At 41.1% G+C, this 19,226-nt stretch overlaps 2 protein-coding genes across 5 annotated transcripts in view; both read left to right on the top strand.

Annotated features, from left to right (window-relative positions):
* The window catches only part of LOC145350147 (CD302 antigen-like), a 42,326-nt gene extending 36,126 nt beyond the window's left edge, over positions 1 to 6,200 (top strand). For all 3 annotated transcript variants that reach the window (XM_080199142.1, XM_080199144.1, XM_080199141.1), the window contains one exon: positions 909 to 6,200. In XM_080199142.1, coding sequence (XP_080055268.1) covers positions 909 to 1,111 — 203 coding nt within the window. In that variant the 3' untranslated portion in view covers positions 1,112 to 6,200. The remainder of the gene's footprint in view (positions 1 to 908) is intronic.
* Positions 6,201 to 11,669: 5,469 nt separating this feature from the next.
* Positions 11,670 to 19,226, top strand: part of marchf7 (membrane-associated ring finger (C3HC4) 7) — a 61,393-nt gene continuing 53,836 nt past the window's right edge. Inside the window, exon 1 of one of the 2 annotated variants that reach the window (XM_080199138.1) lies at positions 11,670 to 11,733. The gene's annotated coding sequence lies outside the window, so the exon portion shown is untranslated. Of the gene's footprint in view, positions 11,793 to 19,226 lie in introns of both variants that reach the window. The other variant, XM_080199137.1, reaches the window with a different exon arrangement.

Here is a 19,226-nt window from a genome sequence, read left to right as displayed (position 1 = left end):
TGCAGTACATTATTTTTTGAAATAAAATCCATCAAACTGCTTTTAAATGGGTCACCATCCTCTGGTTGTCAATACAGCTTTGTATCCTGCACTTCAGCCATAATAGGTACACAGATGACAAGACTGGCACAAAAATACAGGCAGTTAAAAGGGTGCAACAAATACATTATTGAGTGATGTGAAACTTCACCAGTTTCAATGTACCCTCTCTGGGCCCCTAAAGGTGGCTGTCATGCCAAGATCACAAATCACTTCTTTGACAGGGTTCTCTCTGACATTCATTTCCAGCTCTGAGTGACACTGACAGGAAGTCATGATAACTTCACAAATCCAGTAATTTCCCAATTGCCATTAAGTTCAATGCAGTTCATTTGATTTAAGTTCATTTCATGGTTCAAAGGGACTTTTTTATTGCCTTCAGAAGAGATAATTATTAAGCAGATCAAATGCATTCAGAGAAGTGTTGAGAATCGGAAATATGTTTACTTTGCAAATGCCTGGATTTTTTATGAATTGATAATGGCGTCTATAATGAAGCAACTTCCCAGCAATTTCTGGCACCATATGATGTACTGTAAAACTGGTTTATCAGTACAGAATGCCCTGTTTTAGCATTAAAAACTTCTAATATTTAGCTTTTTATATTAAGGGTTTCTTGTTAGCTTACATCTAATCTTTGGCCCCTTTCAAATATGGTTGCTTTCAAACTGGAAAGGCTGCCCATAGACAGAATATTACTCATAAGCGTATGTAAATAATGCATTCATGTTATCAATGATACTTCATTACTTCAGATGACTAGTTAAGTCTCATACAATTTTGACCCCCATGAGCCAGAAAGATTGTCATACTATATTGCTTTTTTCGGTCCAAACTATTAACAAATTATTTCTTGTTGTTTTTTGCAGGCAGCAAAAATAACATATTACCAACAGCATTAATCATCTCAGCTGCTGCAATTTTAGTGATAATATCAATAGTTACGTGGTATGTGTTCAAAAAAAAATGTCTCACTGCAAATGGATTTAATTCCATCCAGTATAATCCAACTGATCAAATTACGGATGACAGTGTTTTGGTAGAGAACGAAGAAAGAGAATATGTAGCATAGCCTTTTTAATCAGTACATGGTATTAAATACTAATATAATTGCACAATAAATGATGAAACAGAGCTACGTTGCCATTTGCTATGTATAGTTCGACAGAATTTTTAATTTTGATATATACAATCCATCTTTTTATCTTACAGTTACTAAAGGTAAAAGTTAAAAATAGACAAAAAAAGCACAGCTTGAAATGTAAAACATGTTTTTTATATGTGTGTGTATGTATATCCAGTTGTGTAATCTGAATAATTTAGCAACCATCATCTTTTATCAAGATTTGGTTTAAGTGAGTTTTCTGAGGTTACATACTTAAACGAAAACCTTCAGGAACAACTCCCTATCAATTCAAAGAATTAAAACAATAGTAAAAAAGCCTGTAAACTCATAACAGAGTTATCTATCTATCTCACATATTTTTGTGCATGAATAAGATTTGCCTTTTCAGTCATTTCAATGGGTTTTGAAGAAAAGTTTTCTGACTTTATTTTTACTAATTTTGACCAGTGATTAACATTACAGGATTGAAATGTTTTGTCTTTTAAAATATGTAAATGTTGGAATAATTTTGCTTTTAATTGTATAAAGCAGCTCTTGTTACCATATATAGTATTTAACAGCTACATAAAGACAATGATTTGAATGTATTCATTGTTTATCACATATTTTTGTTGATGGAATGGCGGCAATGGTATTTCAGGCCTGCAAATTTGTTTGGGAGCAACTGATAGTAACTTCAGGTTCAAACTTCGAGATTTGCTCAAACCCTAAACCAATGGTCTTGATTACCATTAAAAGTAAGTTTAGCAGTGTTGTCAATTTTATCTGTTAAGATTTTCAAAGCCAAAGATGCAGATGAAGATTGTTAGTCATTACCATTTGCTGCATTAAAAAACTTAATTCCACGCATTTTTCCCTGCATTTCTTCCCCAAAACCTTAAATCTGTGTCCCCTGACCTACATATCCCATTACAGTAAATTTATATTATCTTCACTGTTTGCCATTTCTCCAAGTTTGATATCAATAGCAAATTTTTATTTTGCACTACATTCCATATTGATTCAAAAAGAAACACTGTCCCTTGGGGGAATACCACTATCTATCATCTGGCACTCTGGAAAAAAAACTATTTACCATGACTTTCTGTTTTTTGTCCTTAAGCCTTTTTTTTAATCCAAGCTGACATTGATCTTCCTGTTTCATGAGGCTCAATTTTGTCAACCGCCTTTTATGTGGTACTTTGTCACATGTTTTCTTAAGATCCATATCGATAACATCCATTCCATTTTTTTCATTAACCTTCATGTATTTTATTTTAAAAAAATTAGATTAGTCAAGCACAATCTGACTTTGACAAATCTGTGCTGATAAGCCTTAATTAACTAAAACTTTGCCACGTGTCTGTTGATTTATTTTTCCCTGATCATTGTTTTAAAACTTTACCCACCATTGACGTTAAGCTAACTATCCTATCATTATGAAGACTGTCCTTGCAGATTTTCTTGAATAGTGGTGTCATATTTGCCATTCTCCAATCTTCTGGCTATCCCTCTCTATCTAGGGAATATTAGAAGATCACTACAGTGCTTCTGCTATCTCCAGCCCCGCTTCCTTTAGCAATCTGGGATGCAAGCTATTTGGAGCAGGTGACTTAATCCACTCTGATCATAGCCAGCCTGTCGAGTACACCTTACCTCTCAATTTTCACCCCATCCATTATTACATGTGCCATCTCAACTTTACTGATGTTTTGTTACCTTTTGAGTAGTAAACAGAAATATAAAGTACTCATTAAATATTCCAGCCTTGAAGTTTCTGTTGGGTAAGCCACATTTCTTGATTCTCCCTTTACTGCTTTCCCGTTTGTCTTACCTGTGGAGTTGTTTGTTTTTTTTCTCTCCAGTTCAGCAAGCTGCTAGAGATTGCTCAGTGAAAATGATTTATGCGTCCATTGAATTAATTAGGCAGGCACTGACTACATGCCCGTTTGGGTGAAAGTTAAACCCTCCACCCGCTCCCCACTCTCCCAGTGTCTCTGACTCTTTTCCATCCAGGTAACTCTGAATTCCTACTGCATCACAGTTCCCCACTGCTGCAACAGCCTGCACTTCCAGTATTTTATTTGTAGTATTTCTGTCATTTATAGATAAATCTTTTTGTTGTAGATTTGCCTCCTTTCACATCTGCGCCCCCCCCACCCAGTGTCTGACCACATCTGGTCTTCAATGCATGTATGTCTCTGAGTTGAAAGATATTCGTTGTTTGTTTACTCCTCTCCCTTTTCAACCACCTCCCTAATATAAATGATTTTCAGGTGTAGCTTCAATGTTCCTTTTAGGCCTATTGATTTAGGAATAACTTGCCTCTCTTGTACCAGTCCTTTTTTATTTTGAAAACCTTCTTAGGGGTTGATGACAGTATCCTTTTGTTTAGCGGTTACTCGTTTACATCTTCAATTAGATAAATGGTACCTGCTACCTGTAAATTTTATAGAAATCCTCGTGTTTGTGATGTCCAAGGCTTATGTATTGATTTTTTTTTCAAATATTGCTTGCATACTTAGCCTACCATCCTTGGGCCTATCCTGTCCATACAAATATCCCTTTTCACTTTTCTTCACTGCTGCTCTAGTTCTAGGCAAACAACCCATCATCCTGTGGTTTTTACCACATTCATGGTTCAATTTTGCTAAGCAAAGATTCCATTGCAACCATGTTCTCAATGAACTGCAAATTCTGTCCTTGTACAAACTGTCCAGTCGAGTACAGTATTGCAGTTTGCAATACTGACTTTCAGGACATTTTATTTCTGATTTGTCCACGGGATCTGAGTATCAATGGCCAGATCATTTGTGGCCTTCCCTTAATTGCCCTTGAGAAAGTGAGGTGAGCTGCTGCCTTGAATCACTGCAGTCCATGTGGTATTTGGAAGGGAATTCCAGGGTTTTGACCTGACGACAGTGAAGTCGAGATTACTTGGAGGAGAACTCCGGGGTTGTTGTGTGCCCATGTGTTTGCTGTCCATGTTCTTTAAGTAATAGACCTCAAGTGTTTAGAAAGTGCTGTTGAAGGAGGCTTGGTGAGTTTCTGCAGTGCATCTTGTAGATGGGAATACACATTGCTGCCATTTTCCACGCAGTATGAATGTTTAAGATGGTGAATGGTGCTGATCACTGCTTTGTCCTGGGTGGTATCAAACCTCTTGGATTGTTGGAGCTGCAGTCATCCAGGCAAATGGAAGATATTCTGTCAGACTCCTGACTTGCATCTTGTAGATGATGGACAAATTATTGGGCATCAGCAGGTGAAATACTTCTTGCAGATTTACCAGGAAAAAATTGGGAAGGCAAATGGCATGTTGGGCTTTGCTCTTAAGGGAATTGGAATACTGGATAAGGAAGTCTTGCTACTGTTGAATACGACTTTGGTGAGACCACACCTGGAATACTATGTACACTATTAGTCTCCATATTTCAGGAAGAATATCCTTACCATTAGAGGCAGAATATTAAAAGTTCACTAGATTAGTTCCTGGCATGAGAGATCTCCAATGCTGAGAGGCTGAACGAATTATACTGTCTGGAGTTCAGAAGAATGAGAAGTGATCTCCTTGAAACACACAAGATTCTGAAAGTGCTTGATAAGATAGACACTGAGAGATTGTTTCCCCTGGCTGGGGGAGCTAGAACATGGGGACATAGTCTCGGGATAAGGGGTCAATTATGTAGGATTGAGATAAAAAGAATTTTCTTCCTTCAAAGGGTTGTGAATTTTTGAAATTCTCTATCCAGAGCAGTGTTGTTTCTCCATCATTGAGGACATTTAGGTCTGAAGGGAGCAGAATTTTAGTCCCTCAGGGAATCAGAGGATATGGTAAATGGGCAGAAAAGTGGAGCTGAGGTGGTGGAGCAGATATGAGAGGCTGGATGGTCTACTCCTATTTCTTGGGTTCAGTTTTGGATCTGTTCTTGCAGCTCCAATATTTGTATGGTTAATCCAATTAAGTTTCTGAACAACAGAAAACCCCAGGATTTTGATGGTGGGGGAGTTCAACAATAGTAATGCTATTGAACAGGAAAAACGATTAACTCTCTCGTCGGAGATATTCCTGACCATTTGTTGGCAGTTGTGTGACACAGATTTTGCTTGCCACGTATCAACCCAAGGCTGAATGTTGTACTGGCATTGTTGCATGTGGCCTTGGACTATTTCAGTATCTGAGGAGTTATGAATAGTTTTGGACACTATACAACTGTCATAGTTGATCTTATGATGGAAGGAAGGCTATTGATGAAGCAGCTGAAGATGGTTGGGCCACTACCCTAACAACTCCTGCAGAGGTGTCCTGGAATTAGATAATTACTCTCCAGTTACCACAACCATCTTCCTTTTGTACTAGATATGACTCCAACTCATAATTCTCATTCACTTTTATTCAATATAATTTCAGGGTTAATTTTTCAAGTTTTTTTACTTTTCACTTTTGCAAACTTTAACCCATCCTGTACTCATTTGTTTTTAGTCAACACTTGCCTTCACAACATGATTATGTGGCTCCTTGTTATACTAGTCTCCAGCTTTATTCCCAAATCATCTGCTCACAAGGTTCAAAGTTAATAAGGCTGTGTTACTAAGTTCTGACAGCTCATTTATCTAATACAGTCCAATTTCTTTCAAAATTTCCCCCACTTATGTCTGTACTTTTCTCCCTGTGTTGGAGATGGCGTTCTTATGAACAACTGACATAAGCACTCTTTATGGCTTTCATATTTTTACATCTGTCAGATACTGCTGTTTAGTCTTCTTTCTCCTGTTTGGCCTTTTTTGGTTAATTTATTATCTTCGGTGTTTTTTTTTAGTTTCACTGCTTTCTAGTGGTGATCTCATTGAATAATGTAAGATTCCAAAGGCGCTTGACATGATGTATACTGAAGGATTGTTTCTCGTGGCTAGGGGATCGAAAACATGGGGGTGGAGTCTCAAGATAAGGAGTCAATTATGTAGGACTGAGATTGAGAAATTTCTTCAGTCAGAGGAAGTGTACTCATTTATGTTTTGCTTCTTGCGTTTTTATTAAATGTTTCCTTTTTTGACATTGGCTTGCTTCTTTGGCCCCTTTTTTATTCTTTGTTTCCCTTGGTGAATGGAGGATCGCCAATCTCAAAAGTTCGAAGCAACAACCACCACACCATTCACCCCCCCAACCCGCCACTCCCCAACCCAAAAGAAATCCCACCTCTACTAGCATGATTGTGAGGTTTGCGGTAGACGATGTTTGCCGTTTCTTACATTGCAGTCACCAAACGTATATGTCTATCATAAACTTATGCTGTCTATATTGTTGGCACTATCGTCCTTGAGTATGAGAGATACACAACTGCTACTATATTAGTACAATTAAAACTAAACTTTTGACTCTGAGATCCTTACAACTCTGTTCAGCTCATCATTAAACCTCCATGCTGTTGCCTCAGCTTTGCAGAGTGGAGATCTCCCTTGCTTAAATACATTAATTTTTTGCTGCAAATCTGGCTGAGTTCCTAGTTTAAAGCAGAGGGTTCCACACTGATAACCTGGCTGGGAATTCACTAAACTGGAACTATGCCTACTTTTTATATAAATGAGAGACCATGTAGCCCATTGATTTCCACTAACATAAGAATGGTCCAAGAGAAATAATGCCACAGAGAAGGAGGCAATTTGCATCTGTTGGCTGTTTGAAAGAATTGTCAATTAAGGCTGTTTCCTCATAAAGCCTGAAGGACAAGTTGGTGTTGGCCTTGGCACTGAAAATGATAAAAGCAGAGTCCATTCTGCAAAATCTTACTTAAAAACATATAGGAAATTGTGCCAAAGGGAAAGTTCTCCTACAGACTAATCAAACAACAGCCTGACCATGGTAATACTAAACAGAATTGTACCTTTCAGTCAATATCCAGAGCCAAATAGCCATTTAGAAGATGGCAGCACAATAGAGTACAGTCAAGAATAACCCTGGTCCTCAACGTTGACTGCAGCCACCCTGAAATGTCATGACATTAGGTGAAATATGCATATTACCACCTACTGCCCTCCCTCAGCTGCTGAATTATCATTTTGAACATCATTTGGAAGACGCACCAATGGTAGTAAGGATGCAGAATACGTAGTGGGATGGAGCCTTCAATGTCCATAATAAAGAGTTGCTCGATAGCATCACTAATGACTGAGCTGACCAGGTTGTGAAGAACTTAGCTATCAAACAGGGACAATGGCAGATGGTAAGAGGGCCAACTTGAGAGGGCAGCATGGCACAGTGGTTAGCCCTGCTGCCTCACAGCGCCAGAGACCCGGATTCAATTCCAGCTTTGGGTGACTATGAAGTTTGCATATTCTCCCCTTGTTTGCATGGGTTTCCTCCGGATGCTCCAGTTTCCTCTCACAGTCCAAAGATGTGCGGGTTAGGTTGATTGGCCATGATAAAATTGATCCCAGTGTTGGGGATTAGGAGGGTAAATCAATGGGGTTATGGGATAGGATTTGGGTGGGATTGTTATTGGTGCAGGCTCTCTGGGGCAAACGGCCTCCTTCTGCACTATAGGTTCTTTGACAGTAAAACTTATCTGACCCTATCTGTTGCCAATGCATCCATCCTTGAGAAAATTGATAGGTGTGATCACCACACAGTCCTTGTGGCTACAAGGACATTAGGTAGAATTTCATTGTCCTGATGAGGCAGTGGCGGGTCCATGAAATGCAGTGAACCATTCAAAGATCCATTGACTTTGGTGGGACTGAAAAGTGCTACTGGCCCATTCTGTTGTGTATCACTGCCATCGTGCTAAATGGTTTGGATTCAGAACCAAACGAGCTGCTCAACAATGATTCCCCCATGAGGTTCTGTGGACTATTAGCAGAGAGAGAACTGTATTCCTCTACAATCTAATCTCATGGCTTAGCCTATTCTTCACTTTACCATTATTATCAAATCAAGTTCTTTAAGGAGTGTAAAAGAATAGTCCAGGAATATGCCTTGTATTGCAACATCGGATTACATGTATGCTAAACCAGGGATGCTATAGACAAAGCTAAGGACAAAGCTAAGAACCAACCAGGCTGCCCCAGGTCAGCTGAAAACACTGCAATCTTGTGACATCCAACCTGGAGTTGTGGTGGACAATTAAACAACTAACAGGAGGACGATGTTCCACGAACATCCACATCCACATCCTCAATGATAGCAGAACGCTGCATAGGTGCCAAAGACAAGAGTTTGCAATTATCTTCAGCTAGAAGTGTCAAGTCAATGATGCATCTCGGCCTCTCCCTCAGATCCCCATCATCAAGGACACCGCTCTTCATTCAATTCGCTCCACAGATATTGAAACATTTACATGCATTGGATACAACAAAGGCTTTTGGTCTTGACAACGTCCCAACTGTAGTCCTAAAACTTGTGCTCCAGAATCAACCAAGCTACCCCAATAGAGGTAATTCACTCGCATCTATCCAACCAAGTGAAAAATTGCCCCAGTGTGTCCTTTCCACGATAAACAAGACAAATCCAAACTGACCAATTACCACCACATTACTCTCAATTAGCAGCAAAATTATGGAAGGTGTCATTGATGGTGCTATCAAATGATATTTACCAACAGGCTTCCCTTAAATTTTGCTTCCACTAGGACCATTTGCCTCATTATAGTCTTAATCAAAACATGGACAAAAGAGCCAAATTCCAGAGATTAGGTGAGAGTGAATGCACTTGATATCAATGGTGGCATCCAAGAACACAAAATTGAAGTCTGTGGGAATCAAGGAAAAACTTCCACAGTCTGAAATCATATTTACCACATAGGCAGATGGTTGTATTTGTTGGAGACCATTTGTCTTATTCCCAGGGCATACCCTGAGAAACACATGCAGTGACGTCCTCAGCCCAAACACCCTTAGCTGCTTCATGAACGACATTCTTCCCCTTATAAGGTCAAAACTGGGGATGTTTGTTCATGATTGCCGTGTTTAGGACAATTTACAACTCCTCAGGTGATAAAGCAGTTCATACCCAAATGCAGCAAGACCAGGATAACATTCAGACTTGGGCTGCTAATTGGCAAATAACATTCACCCCACACAAGTGTTTTGCAATGACTGTCTCAAAAAGATAATCTAACCATCTGCACCATCTCTAAGGCCTTAACGTCCTTCTTAAAGTGTAGTGCCATTGAACAGAGTATGCCAATTGATGACTAAAGAATGTTTTAGGGAGAGTCCACCATCTTCACTGCTTATATTTCCTACTTTAATGTCATCTGCAAATTTGGATATTATGCTCTGTCACCCAAGTCCAAGTCATAAATAAAAATATCAGTCATTATGGGGGCAACATGGTGGTACATTTGAAGATTAAATGCCCTGATATGAGATGTATTGTGGCTTGAACTGGCACTCAAGGCACCAAAGCACAACGCATGTTGTCCTCATGCTGAGTTTCCAATTGAGGGTGGCAATGGGAAACCATCAACAGTGACACTTATTTATTTATATGGCACTGTTAACGTGATAAAATGTCCAAAGGCACTTCATAGGAGCGTTATACAACAAAGTGTGACACCCAGCCACATAAGGTATTAGGTGAGATGAAAAGAAGTTTTAAGGAGTGGCTTAAAGGAAGGAAGCGAGGTAGGGAGGCAGAGAGGTTAGAGACGGCAATTTCAGATCTTGGGTTGAAACAACTAAAGGTGTGGCCACCAATGGCAGGATTACCAACCATTCTGTATCATGGATTGTGCTGTAATTTAGCTAATTATCCTGAATTATGTACTATTTCTTAACTCCATTTATCCCATATTTCATTGACTATTTCGGAGTCTCTTCATCACGTCAGAAGAACATGGCAACTCCAACCTGCTCAGATGTAGGACTAATAAATAAGTGTTAAGCAGGTATCAGAGTAGGGCTATAATCTTTTTAAGAACCAATTCCCATGCCTGGAATCCAAAATAGAAGGACCCATCTCAGAATAGTGGCCAAGTCTGAGAAAATAAGGAATACTGCACCAACGGGAGTGGAGGCATAAGTTGCTGGTAGAACTGGATATCACTGGTGCTTGCACATGCAATGTGCTGCTGTGCATGTGTTGCTGGGGCACCAATCCACTTGGCCACCACCCAGGAGTGGCGGGGGTGACTGAGGGCAGTCAGGGAGACTTGACTCTCGGACAAGATATCAAGTAGCCCGAATCTCAGGGGAAGGAATCAGACAGGCCTGACTCTCAGTCTGGGTGTCAAGCGGTCTGAATCTCAGGTGGGGATCAGGGAGACAATAGTTTCAGGTGGATAGTCTGGCAGCAGCCCAAGTAAAGGATTTAGTTAGAAGGCCTGTCATGTGTTTTGGGGTTTGGGGAGAGGGGCTAATGAGTATGTGGGGAGAAGAGTTTGGAATAGGTACCTGTGCATTTGTGTGGTGGGAGCAGTATATAGTGTTCTGTATGGAACAGCTCATGGAGTATTCTGTGGGTGAGGGGCGGGTGAATCAAAAAAGCAATCTGGAATTAAAGCATATATGCAATGCCATGAAGGGACCTAGTATTCCGCCTCACCTTTCAGTCTTGCCAGCAATCCCCATTTCCAATTCTACCAGCAACTTTTGCCTCCACTCCCGTTGGTGCAGTATTCCTTATTTCCTCAGACTTGGCCACTATTCTGAGATGGGTCCTTCTATTTTGGATTCCAGGCATGGGATTTGGTTCTTAAAAAGACTGTAGCCATACTCTGATACCTGCTTAACACTTGTTTGTTAGTCCTACATCTGAACAGGTTGGAGTAGCCTTGTTCTTCTGAGACATTATTTCAACTTTTCTTTATTGAAAAAAATCTAATAACTGACTGATGTAAATCATAATTTATATCATATTAGCATATTCCTTCTGTTAATCCTTTACACTAATCACCCTGACCAATACTGAAGCAAGTATAATGAGGAACAAGAGACCAGAATTATAGGAGCACAGATACCTTGGAGGGTTGTAGGAGATTATAGAGAGAGAAGAACAAGGATATGGGGGGAAAGCTGGGATCCATTGTGGGTCAGTGAGGGAACAAAATAACAGGAATTTTGTGCAAATTAAGAAGGGACAGCAGAGTTTTGGATGAAAAAGGCAAAATACCGCGGATGCTGGAATCTGAAACAAAAGCAGACAAAGCTGGAGAAACTCAGCAGTCCTGACAACATCTGTGGAGACAGAATAGAGCCAACGCTTCGAGTCTGGATGACCCTTCCTCAGGGCCGAAGGGTTTTGGATGACCTGGGTGTGTGGGGGAGACTGACCAGAAATTCAAAAATCATGGCTTTAAATATTAAATCTGAAAATATGAATTTACTAACTTCTATGCCGCGACTCGAGAGTATGAATAAGATAGCAGTGTTTGGTGAGGGCATTCAGTACGGAGTCAGAAAGACCTCAGCTGCTCGGCCCGCCCTGAGAGCAGTGACCCCGCCTCTTCAGACCGCCCACCCCCTCCGTGACCTCAGAATGGCCGCTGCCGGAACTGATGTGTGATCTACTTCCTGTGGCACTGACCAGCCGCCCACATGAAGACGCCATTACAAGTGGTCGCTGCTATGTTCAGTTAGTGTTGACAAAAAAGGTGAAAGATTCGTGTTCTCTTTAAAACTCCGGCCGTCCGAGTGTGCGTGTTCCGGTGGTGTAAGTGTCTGCTCAGTGGCTTGTGTTTCCTTTCAGAAATGTTTGAACATTTTAAAAGTCTTTTTTTTAAGCACCATTGGTGTTGTCGGATCCCCGACAGAGAGAGAGAGATATGCAGTGTTGGGTTTGGGCCTACAGCTGGGTAGGAAGTAGCAGAGCAATAACTGCTGGGTGTTGTTCTATGAAATATACTAAAACAGGCTTATGATTTATACAGTGAAAACATGAAGAACTCTTATTTGATATTATTACTCGCGGAAATACTTGCACTGGGAACTTTCAACGATGTACAAATACATATACAAATGTGTCACGGCAGTAGAAAAGATGGACGCCATGGAGGGACTGTCTACAGAGTATTTGTGGGTGGAGGTTCGGAACAGGAAGGGGTCATTAACTTTACTGTGTGTTTTCTATAGGCCGCCCAGTAGTAACAGGGATGTTGAGGAACAGATAGGGAAACAGATCCTGGAGAGATGTAATAATGACAGAGTTGTTGTAATGGGAGATTTTAATTTTCCAAGTATCGATTGGAATCTCCCTAAGGTAAGGGGTTTAGATGAGGAGGAGTTTGTTAGGTGTGTTCAGGAAGGTTTCCTGCCCCAGTATGTGGATAAGCCTACAAGAGGAGAGGCTGTACTTGATTTGGTATTGGGAAATGAACCTGGACACATGTCTGATCTTCAGTGGGAGAGCATTTTGAGGATAGTGATGATAACTCTATATCTCCTTTACATTGGCATTGGAGAGAGATAGGATCAGGCAAGCTAGGAAAGTGTTTAATTGCAGTAAGGGGAATTATGAGGCTATCACGCAGAAAATTAGAGGCATAAATTGGAAAGACGTTTTCTCAGGAAAATGTACAGAAGAAGTGTGACAAACTTTTGAGGAATATTTGTCTGGAGTTCTGAACAGTAACGTTCCTATGATACAGGGATGTTATGGTAGGTTAAAGGAACCATGGTGCACGAAAGCTGTAATGAATTTAGTCAAGAAGAAAAGGAAAGCTTACAAAAGGTTCAGGGAGCTGGGAGCTAGAAGAGTATACGGCTTTTAGGAAGGAACTTAAGGAAATTAGGAGAGCCAGAAGGGGTCATGAGAAGGCCTTGGCAGGCAGGGTTAAGGAAAACCCCAAGGCATTCTACAAGTATGTGAAGAGCAAGAGGATAAGATGTGAAGGAATAGGACCTATCAAGTGTGACGGTACGGAAGTTGGTATAGTACTGGTAGAAATTGCAGAGGTACTCAATGAATAATTTACTTAAGTATTCACAGTGGAAAAGGATCTTGGTTGTAGTGCAGACTTGCAGCGGACTGAAAAGCTTGAGCATGTAGACATTAAGAAAGAGAATGTGTTGGAGTTTTTGAAAAGCATCAAGTCAGATAAATCGCTGGGATTGGATGGGATGTACCCCAGGTTACTGTGGGAGACGAGGGAAGAGATTCCTGAGCCTCTGGCGATGATCTTTGCATCATCAATGGAGACGGGAATGGTTCTGGAGGAATGCAGACGTGGTTCCTTTATTCAAGAAAGGGAGAAGAGATAGCCCAGGAAATTATAGACCAGTGATTCTAACCTTACTGGTTGGTAAGTTGATGGAGAAGATCCTGAGAGCCAGGATTTATGTTCATTTGGAGAGGTATAGCATGATCAAGAATAGTCAGCACGGCTTTGTCAAAGGTAGATCGTGCGTTACGAGCCTGATTGAATTTTTTGAGAGTGTGTCTAAACACATTGACGAAAGAAGAGCAGTAGATGTGGTTTATATGGACTTCAGCAAGGCTTTGGATAAGGTGCCCTGTGCAAGGCTTATTGAGAAAGTGAGGGGGTATGGGATCCAAGGGGACATTGCTCTGTGGATTCAGAACTGGCTTGCCCACAGAAGGCAAAGAGTGGTTGTACATGGGTCTTTTTCTGCATGGAGGTCACTCACCAATGGAGTGCCCCAGGGATCTGTTCTGGGACCCTTGCTCTTTATAATTTTTATAAATGACCTGGATCGGGAAGTGGAGGGATGGGTTGGTAAGTTTGCTGATGACACACAGGTTGGAGGTATTGTGGATAGTGTGGAGGGATGTCAGAAGTTGCAGCAAGACATTGATAGGATGCAAGACTGGGCAGAGAAGTAGCAGATGGACTTCAATGCAGATAAGTGTGTGGTGATTCATTTGGGCAGGTTAAATAGGATGACAGATTATAATATTAAAGGTAAGACTCTTGGCAGTGTGGAAGATCAGAAGGATCTTGGGATCCGGGTTCATAGGACGCTCAAAACAGCTTCGCAGGTAGAGGCTGTGGTTAAGAAGGCGTATGGTGTACTGGCATTCATCAATCGAGGAATTGAGTTTAGGAGTCGGGAGATGATGCTGCAGCTGTATGAGACCCTGGTCAGACCCCACTTGTAGTACTGTGCTCAGTTCTGGTCGCCTCATTACAGAAAGAATATGGAAGCCAGAGAAAGGGTGCAGAGGAGACTTACGAGAATGTTGCCTGGATTGGGTGGCATGTCTTATGAGGATAGGTTGAGAGAGCTCGGTCTTTTCTCCTCGAAGAGATGAAGGGTGAGGGGTGACCTGATCGAGGCACGTAAGATGAGGAGAGGTATTGATTGAGTGGATTCTCAGAGGTTTTTTTTCCAGGGCTGAAATGGTTGCCACAAGAGGGCACAGGTTTAGGGTGCTTGGGAGTAGGTACAAAGGAGATGTCAGAGGTAAGTTTTTCACTTGGAGGGTGGTGGGTGCATGGAATCCACTGCCAGCAGTAGTGGTGGAGGTGGATTCGTAGGGTCTTTTAAGAGACTTTTGGATAAGTGCATGGAACTTAGTAAGATAAAGGGTTATAGGTATGCCTATTAGGTAGGGACATGTTTGGTGCAACTTGTGGGCCAAAGGGCCTGTTTGTGCTGTAGTTTTTCTATGTTTCTATGTAAACATTTTGGTCTAACCTTGACTATTAGTAGTTTCGTAATAGTGCAATACATCACAGCCAAAGTGTTTTTTTTGAATTGGAACAAAATCTGACACTGATTAATTTACTGACCAGAAAGAAACTTGTTTGTTAACACTAACATTGACAAATAAGGACAATTAAGGCACAATCCAGTGTTTATATTTTTGTTTGGGCTAATTTAGTTTAAAATGCTAATTATCAGTGAAAAAGTCTAAGAAACTTAACGTCTAGGGGTGGGGTGGGGGATGAATGCTATTGGTGTTAAAGCTCCAAAACTATGCCTGAGGCATATGTGATGGTTGAAGTGAATTGTGCAGGATGCCATAGCGGTGGTGGTTTTGTTGTGTAAAGCTTTTGTTGCATGTATGCAAAGTAGGCAGATCATTGTGTAATAGTAATTTGACATCAATGGTGCCTTTTTTTGGAAATCATTGCCACATCTAATACTATCTAAACTTAGCACGGCTCAACATGGTTATCTAGCAGCAAAAGTCTCACCCCCATGCTCCCATTGACTAGTGTTACTTAGAGGGACCATCAGTTATTTGCAACATTGCTTCAAATCTGCAAGTATTTACTTTCTCTAGTGGTTTGAAGTGAAGTCTACAAGGAGTAATGTGGTATTGCTGAATTCAAGGCTTCTGCACAAACAAATCGCTCAGACATAAATGCATTAAATATGCACCGCCCTTGAAATATAGCATGGCCATGCAGACAAGCTGCTGTAAGAGGAGGGGGTGAGGCACCTCATCAGAAGGCCATATCTGCCCGAAGTCCTCAAGGATCAATTTTCCATCTAAAACCTTGATGCAGAACAATGTACAAGATGCCTGAACTTCACTGTCTTCACTGAAATTTGCCACCTAGCTGTGGTGCCAACTGCAATCTCAGAGCAGACAATGACTGGCAATGAACCTTCTAGGTTGGCTCTTTCTAGGTAAGGCTTGGAGATATTGGAACACTTTGTAGTCTGCTGTTTGAGGGAGGTCACTGTTGCTCTCTTTGTTGCCAAATAACTATATTTCATTCTTGAGAGAGGAACAAACACTTGGTGCAGGATGACATTGACTGCACCAGCATTGTTTTCTGGATGCCACATGTCATCTCTTCCCTACACCAGAAACAAAAAGAATTACACTCCCTCTGCATTCCACTTGTGCAGGTCACTGTTCAGTACACTGGCTATCTTCGTTCTATTGTGTTGTGTTCTACTGTTGCATTTGAAGCATCATGGTGAATCAGAGGGTGGTTACTAGAGCTAATTTCACCCAACGTGTGGTAGAGCAATACTTCAGTGGCTGGACCACTTTGGAAGGGCTCTGCAGTGTGGACATTCAGATTTATGGTAGGTTGCAATTGAGGGAACAGTGCTTGACATCAGCTACATGCTTAGCAACTCTGGCATAGGAGTAAGAAGGGGGGAAAATCAAATAAGCTGGACAGTCCCTTTCTGGCTAACAACCATGGACGTCCCAGTGTCCATTACCAGCGTCACCAATTCCCTGTTTACAAATGGCCTCACGCTTTTTCTCTGCCACGGACGAACACACTGCATGGCCACAGTGCAAAAATAAAAGCCATTTCAAGATGCAGTTATAAATTTATGCCGTATTGCAACTCACCTTTGTACAATCCCTTGACGTATATCGTCCACAGCACAAGGGCAGAAGTAGGTTATTTAGCCCCTCAAGCCTGCTTCACCCTTCAATAAGGTCGTGGCTGATCTGGTTGTAGCCTTAACTCCATTTTCCTGTTTGTCGCCAAAATCTTTAACTCCCTCGTAATTTAACGATCTGTCTAACTGAATATATTGAATGATCTCACCACTAATACTATTCAGATAGTGACCTTAAAGAGAAGAAATTCCTTCCCATCTCCGTTTTAATTGGGAGACATCTTACTTTGAAATTCTGCCCCTAGTTCTAGATTTCCCCCATGAGGGTAAGTCATACGTTCTATCTATCTTGTCAAGCTCTCTCAGAAGCTCCCCTTATGTTTCAATTAGGAGACCAAAACCATGTGCATTTGCCTGTCGTAATGCTCCTGCTACCCCAGTGGCTAGTGAAAGACTTTCAGGAGACTGCAGATGGCCTTCAGGGATGACCTATCAGAGCAGCCCTGGGCCACGAAGCTGTGAGCAAAACTATCTCTGCGTGGATGGCAGCAGTCTGGGTGGGCCGGGGCAGGTAACAGCAAAGGCACTGGTGGAGTAGCAGGAGTTTGAGGATAAATGCTGCCTTTGAAAGGATAACAGATTTGAGCTTTAAAGTGCTACTGCTACTCTTGAATCCTGGCATTGACTGTCTGCTTCAACTGCCTTTTGACCATGTGTACGCAGTGCCTCCTAGCTCCAGATGATGACAACATTTTTCTTCCATTTCTATCACCTCTGTCAAAGCTTTCAGTGCGGTGTCTGAAAACATTGGATTCTGCACTCTCCTATATAGCGCCATTCGTCAGTGATTTCCAGATCAGAAGCTGCATGATTGCCTTCACCTTCTGCAGCTGGAGTGCATCTCCCGTGTAAGTGATGCTGGACATGTACTATATCCCCCATGTTCAATGTCTTACCTCTGTAATTGCCTTTATTTAAATTTATGAAGGCAGTTGGCTAAAGTGAACATGGAAAATAGATTAAAAAACAAGATGGTAAGCTCCAAGTAGTAGCCATTTAAGGAGCTACTTCACAATTTTCAGCAAAGATCCTTTAAATTGAAAAAGATTCTACCAGAAAGATGAGCCATTTGCAGTTGACTAAGGAAGTTAAGAATGGTAGCAAATTGAAACAATGTGCAAGTGAATGGTAAACTGGAACATTTAGAAATCAAAGGATAACTAACAAAATAAGGAAGGGAGTAAACCAGCAAAAAAAACAAAACAGGCAACAAGAGTTTCTACAAGAATATTAACGAGGAAGAGAATGATTAAAGTAAATGCTGGCCTCTTTGAGGATAAGACTAGGGAATTAATTATGAAAACAAATAACAGACTTTGAACAAATATTTTGTGCCTTCCAATAATAGAAAACTGAGTCAATAAAGAGGAACAAATTATCACCGGAGGATGAAGCGCTAGGCAACTAATGCGACTAAAGGTTGACATTGCCTGGCCCTGATGGCTTGCACCCCACAATCTTAAAATAAATGACTGGAGAGGTAGTGGAAGCATTGGTTGTAATCTTGCAAAATTTAGATTCTGGAAAGGATTGGAAAACCCCTTTTCCAGAAGGGAGGAAAGCAGGAAACTGTAGGCCTATCATCTGAAATTGGTGAGAAAGTGCTGCAATAAGGAAATAGGACATTTCGAAAATCTTAAGTCAGGCTGATGAATCATGGTGGCACAGTGGTTAGCACTGCTGCCTAACAGCATTATGGACCGGGGTTCAGTTCCAGCCTTGGGTCACTGTCTGTGTGAAGTTTGCATGTTTGCCCCATATCTGCTTGGATTTCCTCCCACTTTCCAAAGATGTGCAAGTTAGGTTGATTGGCCATGCTAAATTCCCCTTAGTGTCAGAGGGTCTAGCTAGGGCAAATGCATGATGTTATGGGGAATAGGCCTGGATGGGGCTGTTGTTGGTGCAGACACAATGGGCCAAATGGCCTCTTTCTGCACTGTAGGATTCTGTTTGACAAATTTATTAGCACCTTTGGTGGATGTAATAAATGGTGAATAAAGGGGAATCAGTAGGTAGTATATATTTGGATTTCAAAAGATTTGATACAATGCATATAAAAGGTTACTGCACAAGTATAAGAGCTCATGATGACATGTTAACATGGATAGAACACTGGCTAACTGACAGAAAACAGAGGTCTGGGATAAATGGATCATTCTCAGGATGACAGACTGTAGCTATGGGAATGCCACAGGAATATTACTGGGACTGTAACTATTTATAATCCATACTTGGATGAAAAAACAGACTGTGCCATCAGCACATTTGGCTACAAAACAAAGACTGGTGGGGCAGATCAGTTGAGAACATTGAGTTTGCAGAAGGATGTAGCCAGGTCAAGTGAGTGGGAAAAATTTGGCAGATGGTATATAGTGGAAAATCTGAAGTAATCTACTTTTGATTGGAATAGCAAAATATTAAATTGGAAAGAGTACAGAATGCTGTGGCACAGCTGTTTCTTTGGGGGTCCTTGTACATAAAACACACAATTGGAAGTAACTTAGAAGGCAAAAGGAATATTGGCCTTTATTGCAAGAGGTATGGGTCTAAAAGTAAGGAAGTATTGCTAAAACTATACAGGGCATTGGTGAGACATGCCTGGAATACTGTACAATTTTGATCTCAAATAAGGAAGTGCATACTTGCTTTGGAAGCAGTTCACAGACGGTTTGTCAGGTTGATTCCTGTGATAAGGGGCTTAGCAGTTGTACTCATTAGACTTTAGAAGAATGAGTGTCATCTTTTAGAAACATATATAAGATACTGAACAGGCTTGATGGTGAGAGGAAGTTTCCCCTTGCGTGTGTGG

Source organism: Carcharhinus amblyrhynchos, chromosome 11 (genome assembly GCF_965287045.1).
Source record: "Carcharhinus amblyrhynchos chromosome 11, sCarAmb.v2.hapA, whole genome shotgun sequence".
NCBI classification, from domain to species: Eukaryota; Metazoa; Chordata; class Chondrichthyes; order Carcharhiniformes; family Carcharhinidae; genus Carcharhinus; species Carcharhinus amblyrhynchos.
The sequence above is the reverse complement of the archived record's forward strand: the minus strand, read 5'-3'. Positions and strand labels throughout refer to the sequence as shown.